This window comes from Vigna unguiculata, chromosome 11 (genome assembly GCF_037176805.1).
Source record: "Vigna unguiculata cultivar grain cowpea cultivar isolate G323 ecotype 2 chromosome 11, ASM3717680v1, whole genome shotgun sequence".
NCBI classification, from domain to species: domain Eukaryota; kingdom Viridiplantae; phylum Streptophyta; class Magnoliopsida; order Fabales; family Fabaceae; genus Vigna; species Vigna unguiculata.
This window is the reverse complement of record NC_140802.1, coordinates 44,797,031-44,816,551: the sequence shown is the minus strand read 5'-3', so window position 1 is coordinate 44,816,551 and position 19,521 is coordinate 44,797,031. Positions and strand designations below refer to the sequence as shown.

Sequence of the window (19,521 nt, the reverse complement as noted above, 5' to 3'; positions counted from 1 at the left end):
AAGAAAAAAGTGTTAAAAAAATCATTCACTGTGCTCAATGAAATCATTTCTATTACTTTTGAGATTTTATGATAAAAACTTTAAAATCTGAAAAATATAACAAGTTTGGATTGAAGAATGTAAGAACTGGTAATTCAATTACAAAACTCAAAAGAATGTAAATCAATGCTTACGAAATTTAAAATAAGGAAAGTAACGTTGAAACAAATTGTAAAATATTATTAAAACGTAAAGTGTCAATGTAATTATAATTAATACGCAGAATACAACTTTTTATACTTTATAGTATAATAATTCAAACGATTATAAATTAACTCAAATAACTTGAATTACGGGACAATGATTATGAAATATGGAGGGTTTCTATTTATAGTCTCTCGTTGTCAATTTAATGAATATACGACATGTTTAATATCTAGTTTATCCAAATGGTCACAACCTATTATTATTATTATTATTATTCTATTTCTAATACTTTAAATATTTATATATGTCCAAGATATCATTGTCTTTTTGTGGCTTTATCACTACTTTATTGACTACGTGGCAAGTTGGGATGAAGTTTGAAGATTTTGATTCAATCAATGTTTTTTATTAATTTATCATATAATTCTCTTCTTTATTTAATTTTGTTTTATCAACATCTTTCACTTTCCTCTTCCCATCCATCAATTTTCATGTACTCCTAGTATGTGCAACGCCAATATCTTCTCCATTGTAGTCCACAAACCTCCATCGGGCCCAATCACAAATTAAATATAAACTAAGAAACCGTAGGGGTGCAAGGAGCAAAAAGGCCAGCATCCAGTTTGTTGGTTTGGGCCGAGTAACTCTTAATAAGATACGAGTTAAATTTGCATACGAAATTATTATTTCAAACCTATAATTTTAAAATAATAATTTTGAATTTATAATTTTTTTATATGTTATTCAACTTTTTTTTATTTGATATAAAATTTAAACTTACACTTAAATTTTTTAACAAAAGAAAATGAAGTTAGGACGTTAAAAGTTTCACATCGACCAAAAATAAGTTAATTTCATAGTATATAAATGAAATGCAAATCTCACCTTACAAACTGATTTTGTAGAGTTAAGTTAGACTTAAATATATACTCTATCATAAATACGGAGAAGAAAAGTTGATAGATGATTTGAAAAGGAGTAAATGTTTTGGCAAAGACACCCAAAAGCCATGTCACATTCATCTAAAACTCTGTTTTCTCTATTGCATTGCATTGTAATGATATGAACTTGATTGATGATTATGTTAGTTGGTAGAAGCTCTACCACAATATTTTATTTGTGAAAAGAAACAGTGTTGGTTGTTGCATTTAGCAAGAAGTTTCACATTTTACACACATCTTCAATTAATCTTGCTCCTCAAGCTTTTCCAAAAGTGCTTTTGGGAATTCAGATAAGACAGTGTAAAGTTAGTTATCCTCTTCAACAAATTGAAACAAGGCTCTCATCAACAAATGCTTGGAAACTGAGAAAGAAAAAATCCAATAATTGGAAGCAACCGTTTAAAAATGTCAGCATCAAATTTAAGAATGATTATTATTGTAAGTTGGTATAATGGCTCGGAATTTTTAGTTTCAAAGGGCCCAACGCCATGTGATGCCAATGGCATGTCAAAAAATTAGTTCATTTCGGCCAAAACTTTTTTGTAAGATTGCTTTGATTTAGAAATGTTTGGAGTTTTGGCGGTGGATGTTTGGCAAGGGTTTTGGGAAAATTCATGCTTCTTTTTCTTCCTCTTCATCATCATGGAATCAAGTGGTGGTATCCATCACTTTCTAAAACACTTCTAACATTTATATAACTACACACATATTCAATATTTACATGCATACAAAAAATATAAATGCCTATACAATACAAATAAGTTATTAGGAATCAAATTCGTGACCTTAGCTCTGATACCAATTGTAAGGATCTAGTACTTATCACTAGATAAAAAATTATAGCTATTAGTCTTTTTCTCACCAATTGTCCTACTAAGAATCCCATTTGGATTATAACTTGACCTACCTGATCTCTGTCACAGGATAATTGTGCAACTCACAACAATTCACGCGTCACTACCCAATTATTATCCTACTAGGAATTTCAAAAGACTAACTTTAAAAGTTCCTCAAAAACATGGATTATCCTACTAGAAATTTCACTTGGATCCTTAACAATTATCGGCTAGGAATCGAACTTGTGACCTTAGTTCTGATACCAATTGTTAGGATTGAGCACTTACTATTAGGACAAAAACTATAACTATTAATCTTTTTCTCAACAATTGTCCTACTAGGAATTTTACTTGGATTATAACTTGGTCCACCTGATTTCTGTCACGGGACAATTGTGCAACCCGCAACAATAATCCACAACAATTTACGCGTCACCACACAATTAGTACCATGCTCGGTTACAAATCAAAGAAACAAAATAAGATAAGCTCATAGTAATAAAATAATTGATAAATCATATTAGTCATTAACAATTATAATTAAACATATTCATGGACTACTAATTAAATGCATATAAGGCACGTTTGATAATAATGATATACTTCAACATCACATTGTACTTATCAATTTCGGTTCCAACTAACAATTCAAATCCCATCTAGAGTTAGCTCCTAACACGTACATTCAACCATTATTCTCGATCTCTATTTAAGGTATAATTAATTCATTTAATATTTAATTTCTTTTTATTTTTAAATAATACGAGACTATAATTTATGTTTTTTTATTATGTTATTTGAAATTGTTTGTGGAAATGTTGGTTGAGGAGGAAAAAGGGCAAAGGGAGTTTTTTCTATGTGAAGTGTGAATGGACCACTTGCTCTCATTAAAACGCAGTGTTGGCGAGACATGAAGCAAGTGAACAAGTGGAAGAAGAGTTGTGAACAAAAAGAGAGAGAGAGATAACATAACATCACTGACTTTGGGTTACAGAGAAAAAGAGCTGAGAAGACAATAATTTCAGTTTCTTTAAAAAAAATAAAATAAAAAGTATGAGTTTCCGAAAGGGATAGATGGTTGACTCACAAAAGACCAGAGATACATGTACATGGACATGAGATACATGACTTTGCACAATCATATCATCATCATCATCATCATAACCTAAATCCAAGCAACCACTACCTAACAACATGCCCATCCATCCATCCATCAATCCATGGTCATCATCATCCACACCACACACACTGAAATAATATCTTTATTTATTTATTTATTTATGATATGGATTTTTGTGCTGCTTCTTCATGTGCCTATCTCATTATTTAATCACAGACATCTCACCAAACTTGGTGAACTTTTCCTACCCGCTACATTTTTGCTATTTTGCGCACGGTGCTATGTCCCGCACCCCCTCTCCGCGTCCTTTTCAGGGTTTGGTACCCTCAGGCCCACCCATGGCCCACCCATGGCCCAAACCAATTAAAACACCTGCTCCACCCCAAGACCTAACCAACCACTAATCAATAACCCTCACTCCTTCGCAATAAAGGCATTTTCACTTTTAACAACCCTTTATTTTTCCAATTATTATTATTATATCTCACTCTCACTCTCTTCTCTCTCTCTCTCTCTCCCACCCAACCATTAAACACACACACCCAAATTAATAACTTTTTCAACCCTCACATACCAAACTCAAACAAGCATCATCATCTCATACTTCCAAAACCAAAACCCTTTCTCTTGCATTTAATATTTCTGAGTGAAGAAACAGAGCAAGGGTTGGGATGTTCCTTTCTGTTCCTGACTGTTGCAGCTTCACATTTCTTCACTGCATCAGAAATGTTGGAGAGTTTTAATTTGTTTCTTCACTAAAACCATTGCTTCACTATTATTATTTATTGAAGAAAAATGGTACCAACCACCCAGTAGTGCCAGAAGCTGAACCAGAGATCCAATTCTATCTAAAACTTTTGTAGGGTAATAATAGGGTATTAGGTCTCACTCTGCTGTTGCTCCTAGTAATGTCTCTGTCCCATGCATGTCTTCAAAATTAAAACAAGATAACAATTGCCTCTTCTCTTCATGCACCGTCAAAATCATCTCAATTTTCTTCTGCGTATCTTATCCGAATCAACTCGGAAAATCAGGATTATAGCCGCAGATTAACATGATTATTATGGCTATCTTACACTGCACGCACACTTTGTCTTCTGTTACTATATAATGTGCAAGCAGATATATAGATTCAATGATGAAGTTATTAGTCCTCACGGACCAAGGTCACTCGAATACAGTCAAATCTTGAAAAAAATTGTGAAGAGGACCATGGATTGTCGTTTAGTAATTATTGTTGTTGTGTTGCCTCTAACTGGTGACGATGAAAGAATGAAACTTCGATGCAATTCATAATAATTAAGATTGGATTTGGATTCTTAGTATCTGTTTACCTAAAAGTATAGCAGAATATAAACTTTAAAATGAAACAAACATACATAAGCTGATGCGCTTTATATAATTAATTAATTAATCCTCTATGTTTTTTTTTTTTTTCTATCTGATAACATCATCGAATCCATGGACTTTTTCTGCGATGTTCCATCATGATGCACCAGTTTGTCTGGTGGAGATTGGAGAGAAGAATTAATGGGGAGATTTTGCTTAAACAATGTTTAACATTAGATTAGAGAAAATGTATGTGGAATTGGGTTGAGGCGTATTTTGACTAATGACTAAGTGATTTTAGGGTTTGATGATGGGACCCACCGGTGATTGACGGTGGTTTGGGGAGGACCCACCGCCGCAGCAGCGCACATGTGCCTACGTCGGACGGCTACCAACTACCGCCCCAAAACATACTCGAGTTGGTAATGTTGAGGGCCCACACCATAGGTAGGTTATTCCATTCAATAATGCTATTTTTTTATTGGATTAAAATAATTGAATCTTTATCTTATATAAGGTTTTTGAAAATTTAATCTTTATGTGTGGAGAAGTTTAATGGAACATACTTTGTCTCTTGAGAGAAGAAAACTTATGTTGAAGATAAACTAGAAAATAAAAATTGCTTAAGTGATTAAGTTAAGTCAAAATCATTGACGACATAATTAGTTCCATGTCTTGAGTTCATGGTTGCGAAAAAAACCTAATCTTAATTTGAGTGGAAGGTGGTGAATGCCAACCCTAATTTTAGCAAACCATACCTCCCACTTATATATGCCAAACTCACACATTCATGTCCTTCCTGCTTCTTTATGTTAATTTCGATAGGAAAGTGTTCCTACTTTTAGGACTTCATACCTACCACTACCCATGCCTCAATTTCAAGGGCCATTTTCTCCAACTCCTTCCCCCCACAACACAAATACACATCTTCTTACTCCCAATTATAAATGCCCTTAACTAGTTTAGGTTTAATTCTAAGTTTTATTACTCGGTTATTATCATTTTATGAATTTTACTATTCAATTTTATACATATTTTATCTAATCATTAAATATTAGGTTAAATACACATTCAATATTAATAATAATAATAATAATTATTATTATTATTATATTTACAACACAAATACCTAACTTTGTGTTTAGATAGAGCATTTCAACGATACTGAGAAATTGAAAGCATTGTATTTGAATTGTTTGGAATTAAATTTTCTTAATTTTTTAAATAACTTGCTTAGATAAAGAAATTAAAATATCTTACATTTCAATTTATTGTTTGGATAAAACAATTGAATTTCTTGTGAGATAAAATTTCATTTTAAAAATATTTATTTTAGGCTTAATTATGTTTTGAGTTCATGATAAATTTAAAAACGGGTTGATCCGACCCAACAACCCAGACAAGCGAACTGGTTGAGAAACCCGGACGGGCTAGACCCGCCCAACCAATATATGTTGTTGGGCTGGGCCGATATATACTAGGTTGGACCCATGTAGGTCGTTAGGCCCGTTTAGGTCGTCAAACTTGTCTAGGATGTCAAGCCGATCAGGCTTGTCGAGTTGACGGGTCAATCGAGTCCGTCTGGGTAAGGTTGAGTAAAAAGAATTTCAAATTTCACCTATTTTGAGAATTATTTAAATTTCTACTAATTTAGCTAATTGAAATACTTCAAAAAAAAATTCCATTTTAATTGCTTTTTAATTCTCCTATCCAATTAAAACATTTCATTACAAAAAAATCTAAATTCTTAAAAAAAAATTGCTTCATTAAAATACCTTATCCAAACGTACCATCAAGTTTTAAAAGTTAAAGATTATTGCCTAATTTCTTCACATATAAATATAATTGTAATTCAACGGTGAAAGTTACAAACGTGTCTGGATTAAAGTTAAAAAATTTAAGCTTGGTTGAAGGAGGCTGAAATTTCATTCAAAGAAAAAACATCAAATGTTGTTTTGAATGTAACTATAGTTTGGATCTCTTTAATACTCAACATAAAAAAAAATGTCAAAGTGAATGTGATTTTGAATGCTCTGACTTTTGGGTGCTCAATTTCACAAGTTTTTGAAATGTTTGTTTGTTGCTTACACTTTATTTGGACCTGCAGCTTTATAGATGAAAGACGGATTACAAAGAGAAAGTGGATAATGTCTCAAGTCATTCGAGTTAAAACGAATAAATGTTTTTTTCTTTCCTTCTTAGCTTTAAGAGAATGATTTTATCAGTAGGAGATTTCTATGTCCAAGATAACAGTTATGACTTTTGTCTGATTATATAAAAACTGCATATGCAAGTGGACGAGAAAAGGGGCAGATAAAATAGAAACAAAGTACACCAACAATTCAACCCTTCTGGTTTTCTTTTCTCAAGATTCAACGCAAGATCATTACTTGACCAGGTCCCAAATAACAGGACTTAATTTTATTACTTTATATATACACTGGTGAAGAAAGATATACAGTTTCTCCAACATTTTCTATCCTGGTAAATCATGAGCACATGTCGAAAGCAAAGTGAAAAGGATCTAAAATTAGCAAAAAAGGAATTGGTATACGAAGAGGGAAAGAAAAAGAGAAGAAACGATGAAGCAATAATTGATATACAGCAAGGGCCAGGGAATGGCCATAAAGTGAACACATGTGTGGTGGCATTTATCAAGTTGGTTAAGGTACTATCAACATTATGATTATTATTATTATTAATATCATGTGATCCATATCTATATGCTACACACATGCACATCCAAAGGAACAGAATTGGATAAAGTACTTGCACCAAACAATGGCTTATGTAAGGCATCCCTGTCCATAATTTAGTAATCTCCAAGGTGATGGTGTGAGGATCTAGAGATGAATCCAAATGGACCCACTACAAATCATGCATGTGAAGTGGGTGCAGGTTCAACCAATTTAACAATACGTATGTATCATCAGAGTAGAGTAGAGTAGTAGAGAGCAGGAACAATAAGAAAGCTGCAATCTTTGGCCAACCCAGTTGCTATTTCACGGTCTCAGAAAGAAAGCAATAAATTAAAACCAGAAAAGTCCCCTATCTCGGGGCACTTCAAACTTCTTGGCTGCGCTATCAAAAAACAAGACCATAGTTTTTGTGAGGCTACCTTAGCTTGGGAGCAGTGAGGAAATTAATATTAAAAAAATATCTGATGGAAGCTTCTAATGTCTCTACCTAACACTTTTGAAAAAGGAAAAAAGGGATGGTTGAAAAGGGACGCTCCCCATTATATGTGGGAAGGTTGGAAAATAGCTACCACCACCTCCTCTGTCCTTTCTCTTCGTTCGTTTGTGTTGTGTTGTGTTGTTATCTCATCTGCATGATTTTATTTTACTCAGAAATTACAAAAGGGTAACTAAAAAAATGAATCTTTTTGATTTATTCTGTATCAGACACGAATGTCACAGTCTTGAAAATGTTATTAGGTTGGAGAAAAACATCCCCATTAATAATCCAATGCACCCAGAACTGGCCAATCGAATCCAATTGGTCTCTGCTCTGACAGACCCCATGACATGACCCTCAGTTAATGCGGCAGATAAAATTTGAATGGTTGGTAGGATCAATTTACTGCCCATTTTATTTTAGTTGCTCCCACCTTTTAATGTGATTTATGCCATTTACCTATTCTAAACCTCTTTTTGTATATATATCTATCTATCTATCCATCGTCAATACGCAATAATGTTGCTAGTAGCTACCTAGCCAGTGTTCAGAAAGCATACTCGCACCAAGCAAGCACCATAAAGTTTAGAAACATAACCACGCAACTCCTATTTCATCACCCAAAACCACCACAAAACATTCTTTAAATAACTAACAATCAATATAGATGTCGACTGAAAACGAGTGTGCCCACCCAATACAACAACTAACTCAGGATTAACCTAACCAAACCAATTAACTACCTAATTAATCATACACTTTTTTACCTCTCTTTCATTTCTCTCTAATCTCATATCAAATATGATACCAAGACGTATCACCAAATATGGAAGAGCAGAGTGTGGATCTCTCTGTAAGGTAAAATAAATAAAGTCTGGGAAAATCTAGGTATGTTGGCATCTACATACACACACACACACACCAAAGTTAAGAAGTTTGTTGGAATAATTTAATGTTAATGAGGTTGGTAGAAGGAACTTGTGGTACTACGGATTCTATTCTACTCTACTTGCTGCTTCATTCACGCGTTTTACATATCTTGTTTCTATCAGTACCTGATATCATATGTATCAGTATTTAGCTAGCTGTAACTCTGATTCAGTAGATATCAGATTGAGATTTTCATTCTTTTCTTTTTTTTTTCAATTACCAAACAAGCCACATGTTTCACTTTCCTCCACACAACATGTGGTTAAATTATATTAAAGAATGAAAATTTGTAGAGATATATAAAATGATGTGCAGAGATGTAGGGAGCATTATTTTATTTTTTAAAACTTGATTAGGTAGCAGGGGAATAGAGCCATTAATTCCATCTAAAAAAGTTCAACTCCAGTTCCAGCTTATCCACTCACTGTTTGCGTATACATGGATGGATATATCTATCATCTCATCTCCCTTTTCCTTTTATTTTTCTCCATAAAAGACAAGCCCAAAAGCCTCCAAAAAGAATTTAAAGAGGAAGAAAAAGGGAAATAAAGATCGTCACCAACAGCCTCAGTGGTGTCTATACTCTATATATATGACGCATGGATGCATACATAATATTATTCACCATAGCATCAAGATTCATATATAAATAATAAGGAATCTGAGGGAGCTAGCTCAATTGTTCGTTGCATCCATGTGGAGTCTCGAATGATTATCATACATACTCAAATTAAAAATTAAGAATTGGGAAAGAAAAAGATTAACTATATATGACCTGGGATGTGATGATGCAGATAAACCATTGAATATTCAGTAAAATATGATTAAAAGAGCTGTCATTACTCACCCCAATCGGAAAGATCGACTTCCGTTAAATAAAAAAAGTTTGCAAATTGAGAAGATTTGAATGAATATACTGCTATACCAGTCTGGTTGCAGATCAGAGAAGAGTAACAAGAAAAGGAATGATGTTCAACTGTACCGGAACTATATATTATGCATCATCAGCGACTAATTAAGTAATTAATTAATTAATTACACAAATCAGAGAAGAGAAGAAAGGAATAAGGAGAGAAAATTCAAAACTAATGAATTTCATTCTCTCGGTTCTCTCCAACAACACTAACTAATCGGTATGGCTTGGATTCATTTCATTTCATTTCCAAGCTGGTGCAATCCCAAACACCGTTGGTTTTCAAGCCCAAGAAATCATAAGCGGCGGCGGAAGAAGGAGGAGCGGTGGTGTTGGCAGTGACGGGGCTGGCCACGTTGCAGCTGCAGTCCTTGCTGTTGTGCAAACCCAAACTGCAAACGAAGCAAAGATTCTTCTGAGGTTGTTGTTGATGATGTTGTTGTTGGTGGCGAGGAGGACTAATGGTTAACTCAAGGTTCAAGTCAGGGCAGCGTTCGAAGATGGTCCCTTTAACCACGCTTCCGTTACTCGAACTTGTCTCTTGTTCTTGTTTACCGAAAGATATATTACTGGCAGTTGCGACTGTTACAACTGTTGCAGAAGAAGCAGCTTCGTTCAGAGGTCTATGAGTTGCAGGGTCGATTCCTCTGTTCAAAAGCTTCCTTCTTATGTGAGTGTTCCAATAGTTCTTTATTTCATTGTCCGTTCTCCCCGGCAATCTCCCAGCTATCAAAGACCACCTAAAACAACACCAACAACGCCAACCAACAACGTGGTTGTTTGGTTTCGATTTAGATAAAAAAAGATAAGATTTTTTCCTTTTTCATGCGATGAGAATACGAGATACGAGATGGGTTTGCTTACTTGTTCCCGAGGAGGCTGTGGAGTTTGATGATGAGTTCATCCTCTTCTTCGGTGAAGTTGCCACGCTTGAGGTCGGGTCGGAGGTAGTTGATCCAGCGGAGGCGGCAGCTCTTGCCGCAGCGGAGGAGACCGGCGGCTTTGGGGAGGGACCGCCAGCAGCCCTCGCCGTGAGCTCGAATATAAGATATGAGTCTGTCATCTTCTTCTTTGGTCCATGCACCTTTGTTTGTGTGAGCTTTCTCACAGCAAGGGGATCTTCCCATAATTAGCTGAGAATTGAATTGTGTTGTGAAGTTTCTGTTTTTCTGGTGACTTTAGAGATATGATATGATATGATACGATACGTATATGTATGTAATGTAAGTAAGGGTAGGAATTAAGATTGGCTTGCAGCAACAAAGAAGCCGGTTAAAGAGGGAGTTGGGGTGTGGTTTTATAGGCTTTTGACTCCAAAAGAAAGGGGACAGAACACAACAGAGAGAGAGAGAGAAAAAGAAGAGAGGACAGAGAAGGAAGACCCTAATTGGTGCTTCTAGACGCGAGTTGGTGAGACAGGTTAAGGAGAGTGGCTGTTGGCTCTTTCTCTCTCTCTCTCTTTCTCTTTCCTCTCCCTATCTGATGATATATTTATACTATATTTGCATCAATGATATAACTAGTTAAAAGACATTAACAATGGGTAACCTTCAGGTTGGTGTAAAGTAGAATGTATTAAAGTATGGGCAATGCAGGACAAGATGTGATCTCTTACCCCCTTTTGGAAAAAAAAGAAACATTTTTTATTTCTCATAAGCTTTACCCTTAATATAAAACTTAAACCCACGCTTGCCAATTTATCTCTGCTGAGTAAAAAACCAGTTCCAAATTCCTTCTTCAACAACTGCTCTGTCAAACTCCGGTTATGTGAGGAGCAAGCTATCTCTAATTTAATCGTTCGGGTTGGGGATTAAAAAAATGTACATGTGACAGTGGAATCAAATTGAAGTTAGAGAGGCTTTTCATTATTCGAAATTGACTTGATTAGGAGGATCTACCTACCTTAACGCATTTCAGTTTGATTCTTATTATTATCTTGGAATGTTACAACCTTGTTGTTGTTGAATAAAAAAATGTTACATGTGTGTGTGTACACGCAGAAGACGGTGCCATGTTTTTTCTATCCAGCACATGACTGCGCATCCGATGGTAAAACATATAATTCTGAAGCTCTTCACAATGATTCGGTTGTTTCATTGTGGACAGCCAGCAACCAAGCAAAGCAACAGTGTGTGTTAAATAAACATAAGGGTTCGTGTGGGCTTAATTTCCGTAAAAGAATAGTTACTTGGGAAAGTTAGTTGCAACAGGGAAAAGAAAAGAAAAGAAAATAGCGTGGAAAAGAATAGGGATGGTAATGGTAGTTGTGGTTCTTTATTGTATTGGTGCATTATGATGCATGAGAGAGAGAGAGAGGGTGATCAAATAGACAAGTTTCTACTTTCTAGAAGTGTTGAATGAAAGATGTTGTTGAAGTGAGAGAAGGGGGAATTGGAAATGCGAAATGGTTGTGGTTGTGTAGGGGGTTTTCGTTTCTGTGTTGCAAGTTTAGGAAAAGGTTGGGAATGGGGGCATGGTTAATCTTTTTGTTGTGTTCTTATTATAGCAGTGTTATCCAGTCCCTGAGATGGTGAGGGCTAATATTCATGGGAAGAGGTTGCTTTCAAGGAGGAACAGCACGATTGTAGGGAAAAGATTGAGTCCACATGGGTGAAATTATTGGGAGTATTTTCACCCACCTTTTCATCTTTTCTGACTGTACTTGCAATTCTAGACCAAATCCTCTTCCTCTTGTATCTTCAACCATGCCACATAACACACCACACCCAAGTAACCAAATAAATATGTGTGCACCTAAAAACACGCACATTGTATGTATTCGTCTCGTCTCCTATTAATTAACTGCATTAGCTTTTAATACGAGCTCTTTGAGTTTAAAGAGAATGAACAACTCAACTAAGATGGTGGGAGATTTTATTGGGCGAGGCAACAAGGCTACCCAACCAAAAGATGCAATGTGCGTATAAGAGTAAAGTAAGCAATAAATAATATATGATTGGAGAAAGGCGAAAGAATACACATAGACATAGATGAGTTGGGTTTAATTATTATTATGATGATTACATTGTTGTTCCACATGGGAGGGAAAATGTGAATGTTGAAGGGAAAAGGGAGTCGTCTAATATACTACTACTACATATAGAGAGGAAGAGAGTGTGGCGTACGATTTGCATTTACATGATTGATGAAAGCCAGCACAGCACATCAACACGAGTTTGTCATGTGCTTAGGTACTCGTGGGAGGTTGTCCTAACTTCCAAGAGCTCTTACCTACCTCTTTCGTTGTCCTCCACATGTGTCTTCCTCAACTTCAACCTTTTTTCCTCTCTCTCTCTCTCTCTGTATAGTGGATAAGGTTAAAAAATATATATTAATAATCTCTTCAAACAGTGTTGGCAGACAACTACCGCAGATTTCGATATATCTCAATCTCAGTCTCACGTTGTTGTGTGCATACTTCTTCCTTTTACCGCTCTTCATTTTTATCCGATTTAAATACCACATGTGTCCTCCAGCCTATACATTTTCAAATCGGCATACATGATGATGAGTACTAGAGATGGAGGAGGGTAGGAGGGCTCCAATTTGTATTCCTAATTGCCATAACAAACACGTTTGTTTGTCTTTCTTCACCCAAGGAATACAAATGCACCTCCATTCCTCAATTGTTCCTATAGTTAACGCACCATATTCTATTATATAGTATTCAACACTTGCCACAATTTTTTTTTTTATAATTATTCTTAGCATAACTAGATTTCTTCTTCTATAAATTAACTAAATATTGAATCTAACTGAGCTTCATATATTTATATTTGGTAAAAAAAATTACTCACATTGATTTTATTTGTGACATAGTTTTGACATTTACTATACATTACAAAGTTAAAAAAACATAAATACATTTCAATAAATTGTGTTTGTGTATATTCAATTTTATAACAATTATAAACTAATATTTTTATTTTATATATTCAAATCATTTGTATAATACACAGGTAATATATCTGGTTATCACTCGAACCAGTATTCTCTGTTCTAGTTCAGACTAACTTACTGCATGATTTTCATAAATCTCAGCTAGCGCAGTACCAGTTTTCGTAATTCTGATTTCCTCGCACGAAACATGCATGACAAATTAGCCTCTTTTTTTATTATTATTTGAGCAAATGGGCATGTCTACTCTCCTCTAACCTTTCAGTGAATAACACGTAACTGGAATGCTAAATTTTGTTTTTACGTATTATGACGTTGCTCTCAAATTGAGTATTCAGGATATTTTTAGTCTATTCATATAAAAGTCAGAGTGACTGTAGCATTGTTCTTTATTGGCGCCAAGTAAATAGAAACTGAAGCTGCAAAAATGAACCCTATTTTGCACATAATGGGTCGGGGTCAAGCAAATGTAACATCCAAGAGAGATGAACATGTCCAGGTCTACTTCCCTCTTTTGCGAACTTCATACAAGTAACTGAGGATCACCACTGCGGCAGTAACAACTACTCCTACAGCACTTTGTGCCAATATGGTCCCATCCTTAATAGAAATCGCCTTTGAACTTGGCACAAAGCCTAGCTCTGAAAGTTTCTTGTGCGCTTCAGCATAATCCCTGAAAAATACATCCTCGTCCTGCCCGAGTGACAGTTTAAAAATATAAGACAGCGGACAGATTCAAGCAATTCAATGATGCACACTAACAGCAATCACAACTTTGCTGCAAATACCTATGCTCTTAATTTTCTTTAATGGAGCAAAACATAAACTTCGCCTAAATGTCTAAAGTTATTCTAAAACTCTACATACAATATAAGCGCTAACAGCAAGAACACCAATTAGAATGGTCTGCGCACGTGTAATGAAAAAAATCACAATTCAAATAGAATGCAACTCTTTCACAATATTATTACTAGACCATCACCATTAGACAGTTTTAGTATAATAATTGGTCATTTATAGTGTGAGATATAATTTTTATACTTTATGATTTAATCATATTTATGGACTGTAAAGGAAGTCTAGTTCAGTTGGTTAAACAAAATACATGAAATATAGTAAACTCCTTAACCTTCTCGAAATCCGTTTTCTCTCTTATTTGACGTCTCATGCACCCCCCGTGCCCTTATTTGAAAGTGCATAGAGAGTTGGACAACCTTCAAATTTCAATCCCCTTCCCTAATTATTTTACTTTGGGTGAGACTGTGCGTCTGTAACAGAAATAGAATGAGAGACCTATGATTTAGGAATGATCGCTATCTTCATTTTCTTTATTCTAATTCAACCAATGATTTATTATAACCTCTAAGTCTCTACCATGATTTAATCACAAATTCACACCTATATGACCTAAATTATTCAAAGGTTTTAAGGAACCGTGTCCGTGAATATTGTACCAAAGCCACGGACCATGGAAAACATTATAATATTCTTTTATAACTGCAAACTATTTCAATTAAATAAGTACTATAGTTATTTTAAAAGTTGAATGTAATGCAGAAAAAAATCTCAAGGGCTCAGTGGGTGCAATGCAATTCATCATACAATTAAATTATAATTGTAATTCTCTTATAACTTATGTAAGTATGGAAACTTGAGAGTTATGTTTATGTAAAATTGTTCTACGGTTGGCCACCCAATAATCTAAGTCTAGCTATATCCCAGGCTAACAGGCATGTTATATAGTTTAATGTAAAAATTAGTTTCATCAGTGTCAAATAAAGAAAATAAAGGACAAGGTAAGGTCAATTGCCAGAAGAGTAAGTAGTTTTATTTATACCTGACCAACCAATGGATAAAAGGTCGATGTCATATTAAATAAGTTAATTTGTTGGTTTAGCCACCCAACTAACAACGGGAAAAATACCATCCTAACTTATGAAGTGCCAAGATAGCGTAGTAAACTCCAAAGCACAACGCTTATGGGTAAGAAGGGTCCGACTAATCAATCACTACTTAATGAGTTCAGGCCCAAAGATTTTATTGTGGACAACGGTGAGAGTGTCGCAATGAGAATACAACCTACTACCTTACGAATACAACACAAATCCCTCACAACTAGACCAACCCTAGAGGTAAATCAGGACAAAGATTGACCTAATAATTAATGCAATAAGCTTGCAAGCTTACTGGTGCTTATACTAAACAAACAGACCGATGAAACACTACTGAGAAACATTAATTGGTAATTTGGACACGGCACAAACAGATATCCAATGGTAGTTATTTGAATTAATCTCCATTACCTTCGCATATAGTTCAACGTAACGGCGAAATTCAGGATCCTCCAATAAAGCCTTGTCTGTTGGAAGTTTGAGCAGCCCAATATAATCGCCTTTCAAAAGTTCCCTGTTTAACGGTGATATTCAGTTGTAGACAAAAATCAAACTCTTTATGAATTGTAAGGCACTAGTGAAGCTCTACAAAGAACAGATAAAGTTAATAGTATTATTGCACACAACACGAGTCTTACACAAAGTATGAGTTATCAAACTTCAGAGGGTCCTCCGTCCAAGGTCCATCAAAACCTGATCTGTCTGGATGTGCTCTCCCCTTATAAGACCAGAGAAATTAAGGTAAGTATATCTATCCATAATCACAGCAAGTAATAAAAGAGATATTACACAAAAAGGAGAATTACCAGCGTATGCCCTCCAGACAGCGCAACGATTTCTCGATCAGTCAAGCCCATTCGATAGAAGATATCACGGAGATGAGAAACACCTACAAACAGCATTGCCATATTCTTATGCTTTCATTAAAATTCTTAACCTAGTCCATTGTGAAGGGAATAGAAAATATATAACATATTTCATAGTCCAGGAAAAGGGAACAGTTCCACTACTGACAAAATTTAAAAACACACCTTGTTTAGCATCAGGAAGCCGCCCTTCTTTAGGAGATACTTTTGAATCCTACAAGAATAGAAGATCGCATCAACTAAACAAGATTCCTTGATTTCATAACAAGAAATATTCCGACTTTGTATGGCACAACCTACCTTTCTACCAGGAACAAAATCAATTGTGGGACCCCCCGTAACCTCAACTGCAACAACACCAGCAAGCTGGAAGCACGTGGAGAAAGAAATTATTTTAGAGCAGATTGTATAATCTAATCTATAAGGCAGTTAATTTAATTCTCTACTTAAGAATGTGAGTCTTTTTTTATATAACGTAAGCCCCATGAGTAATAATCTTCCCCCTCTCTGTTTCAACAGAATCTGAATTCATGCACTCATCGGATTTAATGGACTTGTGCGTCATATACACAAATATCCAGTAAACCCTTGATTCTGACATAAACTATTTCAGAAACGTTAAGGGAAACTTTGATTTTCAGAATATGAAATTGCTGACATTTTCTAACCTTAACATTAGTACATAAATGCATAATAAAATCCAGTCAAATGGTGTTCAACTTCCTTGCAGAAATCTTAAGCACTGACGTTAACTATATGCATGTCCTAACTAGCTACAAAAGAATTGAACTACAAGGAGGGAAATGATTAAACTATTAAAACTTGAAACGCATTGCATTAACTAACAGAGGAGCTCCACCTTTAATTGTACTCCTGTAAGCTTTTTAACTAGCAACATCTAGGTGTAGTATAGCTCTTTATAAAAATTTGGCATAGCTACCCATAATTCTTGTTTTAAGGATTTTTCCCCCTCTTTTGAGAGAGAAACATTTGTGTGCAGTATTAAACAGGCCGTAAATGCCTTTAAAATAATACCTTTCGTTCACCAACTTGCCAACATCCTAAAATCCCCCCACCCTTCAAAATTTCCTAAACTACCAAGTAAAGAAAGAGAAAGAATGAAGAAAATTTTGTTTGAGGACTTTGATTGCACTTACGTAGCAGATCCTTTTGTGATTTTCAAACATATCAAAAAGGAATGATTAGTGGTTGTGAACACAACCACTAATCACAATATCACAGCCACATAAAGGGTTGTAATGTGAAACCATAAGTAGTCAGGGATGTCACATTATGACAGCATGAGCCCTAATTGTAACAAGGCACTGCATCACTGGACTAGATAAGTATGTAACTTTACTATTGATGCATCGACCTCGTACTGAAATTCAATATTAGGCAACAAAAATGAAACAAGAATCATAAACTACACCACCTGGCACTACGGAAAAGCCAAAGCCTAGCCAGCATCCACGAGATTTGCATAAAAAACAGCGTACGAAAAGAGTAAATTGAGTCAAAAGTTGCAGAAAATGGAACCCTGAATCAATTATCATATACATCTCACACAACTTTGGAAGTTCATTTACCACATTCTACAATTATCGCTAAATAATTCAGTACCAAATTATCAGATTCACTACAGACTTTCATAACAAACAACTGAATGAAAACAGAATGATTACCTGGTAAAGATCTGCATACGTAATCTTAGGATGTTTTGCCTTCACTTCCTCTGTGACATCAGAAAATAAGCCGACTCTTAGAAAAATAAGGGGACCGTCATAATTACAACCAACGATACTATTTCGGTAAAAATATCCAAAGCAAGTTGAACTGGAATAGGTTCGAATCTCGACTCAACACAAGGCAGGACCACGCCAATACACAAATCTAATCGAAGCCTATATGTCTTGTTATAAATTCAATACTCAAATAGCACAAAGCGCAAATAAGAGCGAGCGAGACAAGAAAACATACCGCAGAAATCAATAGCCTTCTTCAAGCCATTGTTGGAACCGTGAGAATATTCTTCCTCGTTCCGGATCGAACCGTTAGGTCCACCGGTCTTGGTTTTGGCATCGTAAGTGCCGGCATCGTGCCAGCTGCATCAGATTAAGCAATTTCAAGCACGGAAAAACGAAATAAAATTGCACGATCGCAGCGTTGACCGTGTAAGAAGCGAAAACTCGAAACCTAAGTATTAGCATCAAACTGTTTGGCTGGAAAAAATAAAAGAAATAGAGAAGAAGAACATACGCTAGGCGAAGCATGAGAGGAGCGCAGTTCCTGTTAGCGATGAGTGCACGGAGATCGCGGCGAGCCTTGTCGACCTCCTTGAGGTACTCTGAGTCGACCACCACCGGCAACGCCATACTCAGGGGATAACGGAATCTGTTTGACACGCGAAAAAGAGAAACCAAAGAACAAAGAAGAAAACCTCAGTGCACTGCTAACTGCTAACTGAGAATGTATTGAATGAACGAGTGAATGGATAATTGTGTTGTATGTATGGGTGGTGCTCCCATTACCATGGCATATTCCAATGCCTTCCCATTTCTCTATTGCCACGTCACACTTTTTAATTGGCTCACTCGCTAGCTTCACCACAATTCATAATCAATCAGCTAAAAACAAATCGAAATTAGGAAGGGACAAAACGCATTCACATTTTGTTTTATTTCTAAATAAAACTATATATTATTTTTATTGAATAATGTTTTTTTTTAACAAAACTACCATGCATTAATAAAAAGGTGCTGCAGAAATTTTCAACATAAAATATACGGACATGTTTCTTATGCAAGGCCATTAATTTCCAATTCGTTTCGGACAAGAGAGATAGTGCACGACTTTATTACCATCTGTCCAATATTTCATATCTGTCCAAAACTTAATTGTACATTTAAATGAATCCATTCTCATACATAGCCATATTATACCTACTAGAACAAACAACCTAGGATTTTTTTTTTTTTACATTTGTTTGTGATTTTCGTTTAAAACTTATACATGAGTAAAAACAACAAAACGAAACAAAAAAGGTGGTTTTGATGACAGTTTCTCTTACAATTTTCTAATTTTGAAATTTTTACATATATTTTAATCTTTCTAAGATAAAATTTTGGTTTTTATGAAACAAACCATTGTTTTTTTAAGAACTATAATAATTGTTTATAGTTCTTATAAACTGAATGAATACTAAGTTTAATTTATGTAAAAAAAAATTATTCTCATCTCACTAAAATTACTAATTTGAGCCCATTATATTTATTTTAAAATAAATAAATAAAATTTCTTTGGAAGATTGTATTTTTTAAAATAAGTTAAATATTGATATTATATTAAAAAAACTAAAGTGTCACGTGATATTTGATTCATCATATATTTACGTGTATTATTAAAATACAAAATATTCACTTTTTGTATTTTAG

General features: G+C 34.9%; 2 protein-coding genes across 2 annotated transcripts; both read right to left on the bottom strand.

The window, feature by feature from the left end:
• Positions 1–9,485: 9,485 nt before the first annotated feature.
• Positions 9,486–10,819, bottom strand: LOC114168245 (myb-related protein 308-like). Its single transcript, XM_028052996.2, has 2 exons — positions 10,297–10,819; positions 9,486–10,172 (listed from the first exon to the last, which is right to left on the bottom strand). Exons 1-2 carry the CDS (start codon positions 10,557–10,559, stop codon positions 9,671–9,673), a joined length of 765 nt encoding a protein of 254 aa, XP_027908797.1. The 5' UTR covers positions 10,560–10,819; the 3' UTR covers positions 9,486–9,670.
• Positions 10,820–13,655: 2,836 nt separating this feature from the next.
• APX3 (ascorbate peroxidase 3) lies at positions 13,656–18,607 on the bottom strand. Its single transcript, XM_028055281.2, has 9 exons — positions 18,347–18,607; positions 18,068–18,192; positions 17,773–17,822; positions 16,388–16,453; positions 16,253–16,301; positions 16,028–16,110; positions 15,860–15,939; positions 15,633–15,735; positions 13,656–14,022 (listed from the first exon to the last, which is right to left on the bottom strand). Exons 1-9 carry the CDS (start codon positions 18,460–18,462, stop codon positions 13,831–13,833), a joined length of 864 nt encoding a protein of 287 aa, XP_027911082.1. The 5' UTR covers positions 18,463–18,607; the 3' UTR covers positions 13,656–13,830.
• Between the last annotated feature and the right edge of the window lie 914 nt (positions 18,608–19,521).

Coding starts and splice junctions, on each gene's coding strand:
- LOC114168245 (XM_028052996.2), bottom strand. CDS start 10,559: ATGGGAAGATCCCCTTGCTGTGAGAAAGCTCACACAAACAAAGGTGCA. Junction 10,173..10,296: donor CACAGCCTCCTCGGGAACAA/GTAAGCAAACCC, acceptor GTGTTGTTTTAG/GTGGTCTTTGATAGCTGGGA.
- APX3 (XM_028055281.2), bottom strand. CDS start 18,462: ATGGCGTTGCCGGTGGTGGTCGACTCAGAGTACCTCAAGGAGGTCGAC. Junction 16,454..17,772: donor CGTATGCAGATCTTTACCAG/GTAATCATTCTG, acceptor ACGTGCTTCCAG/CTTGCTGGTGTTGTTGCAGT. Junction 15,736..15,859: donor TTTGATAACTCATACTTTGT/GTAAGACTCGTG, acceptor ACCGTTAAACAG/GGAACTTTTGAAAGGCGATT.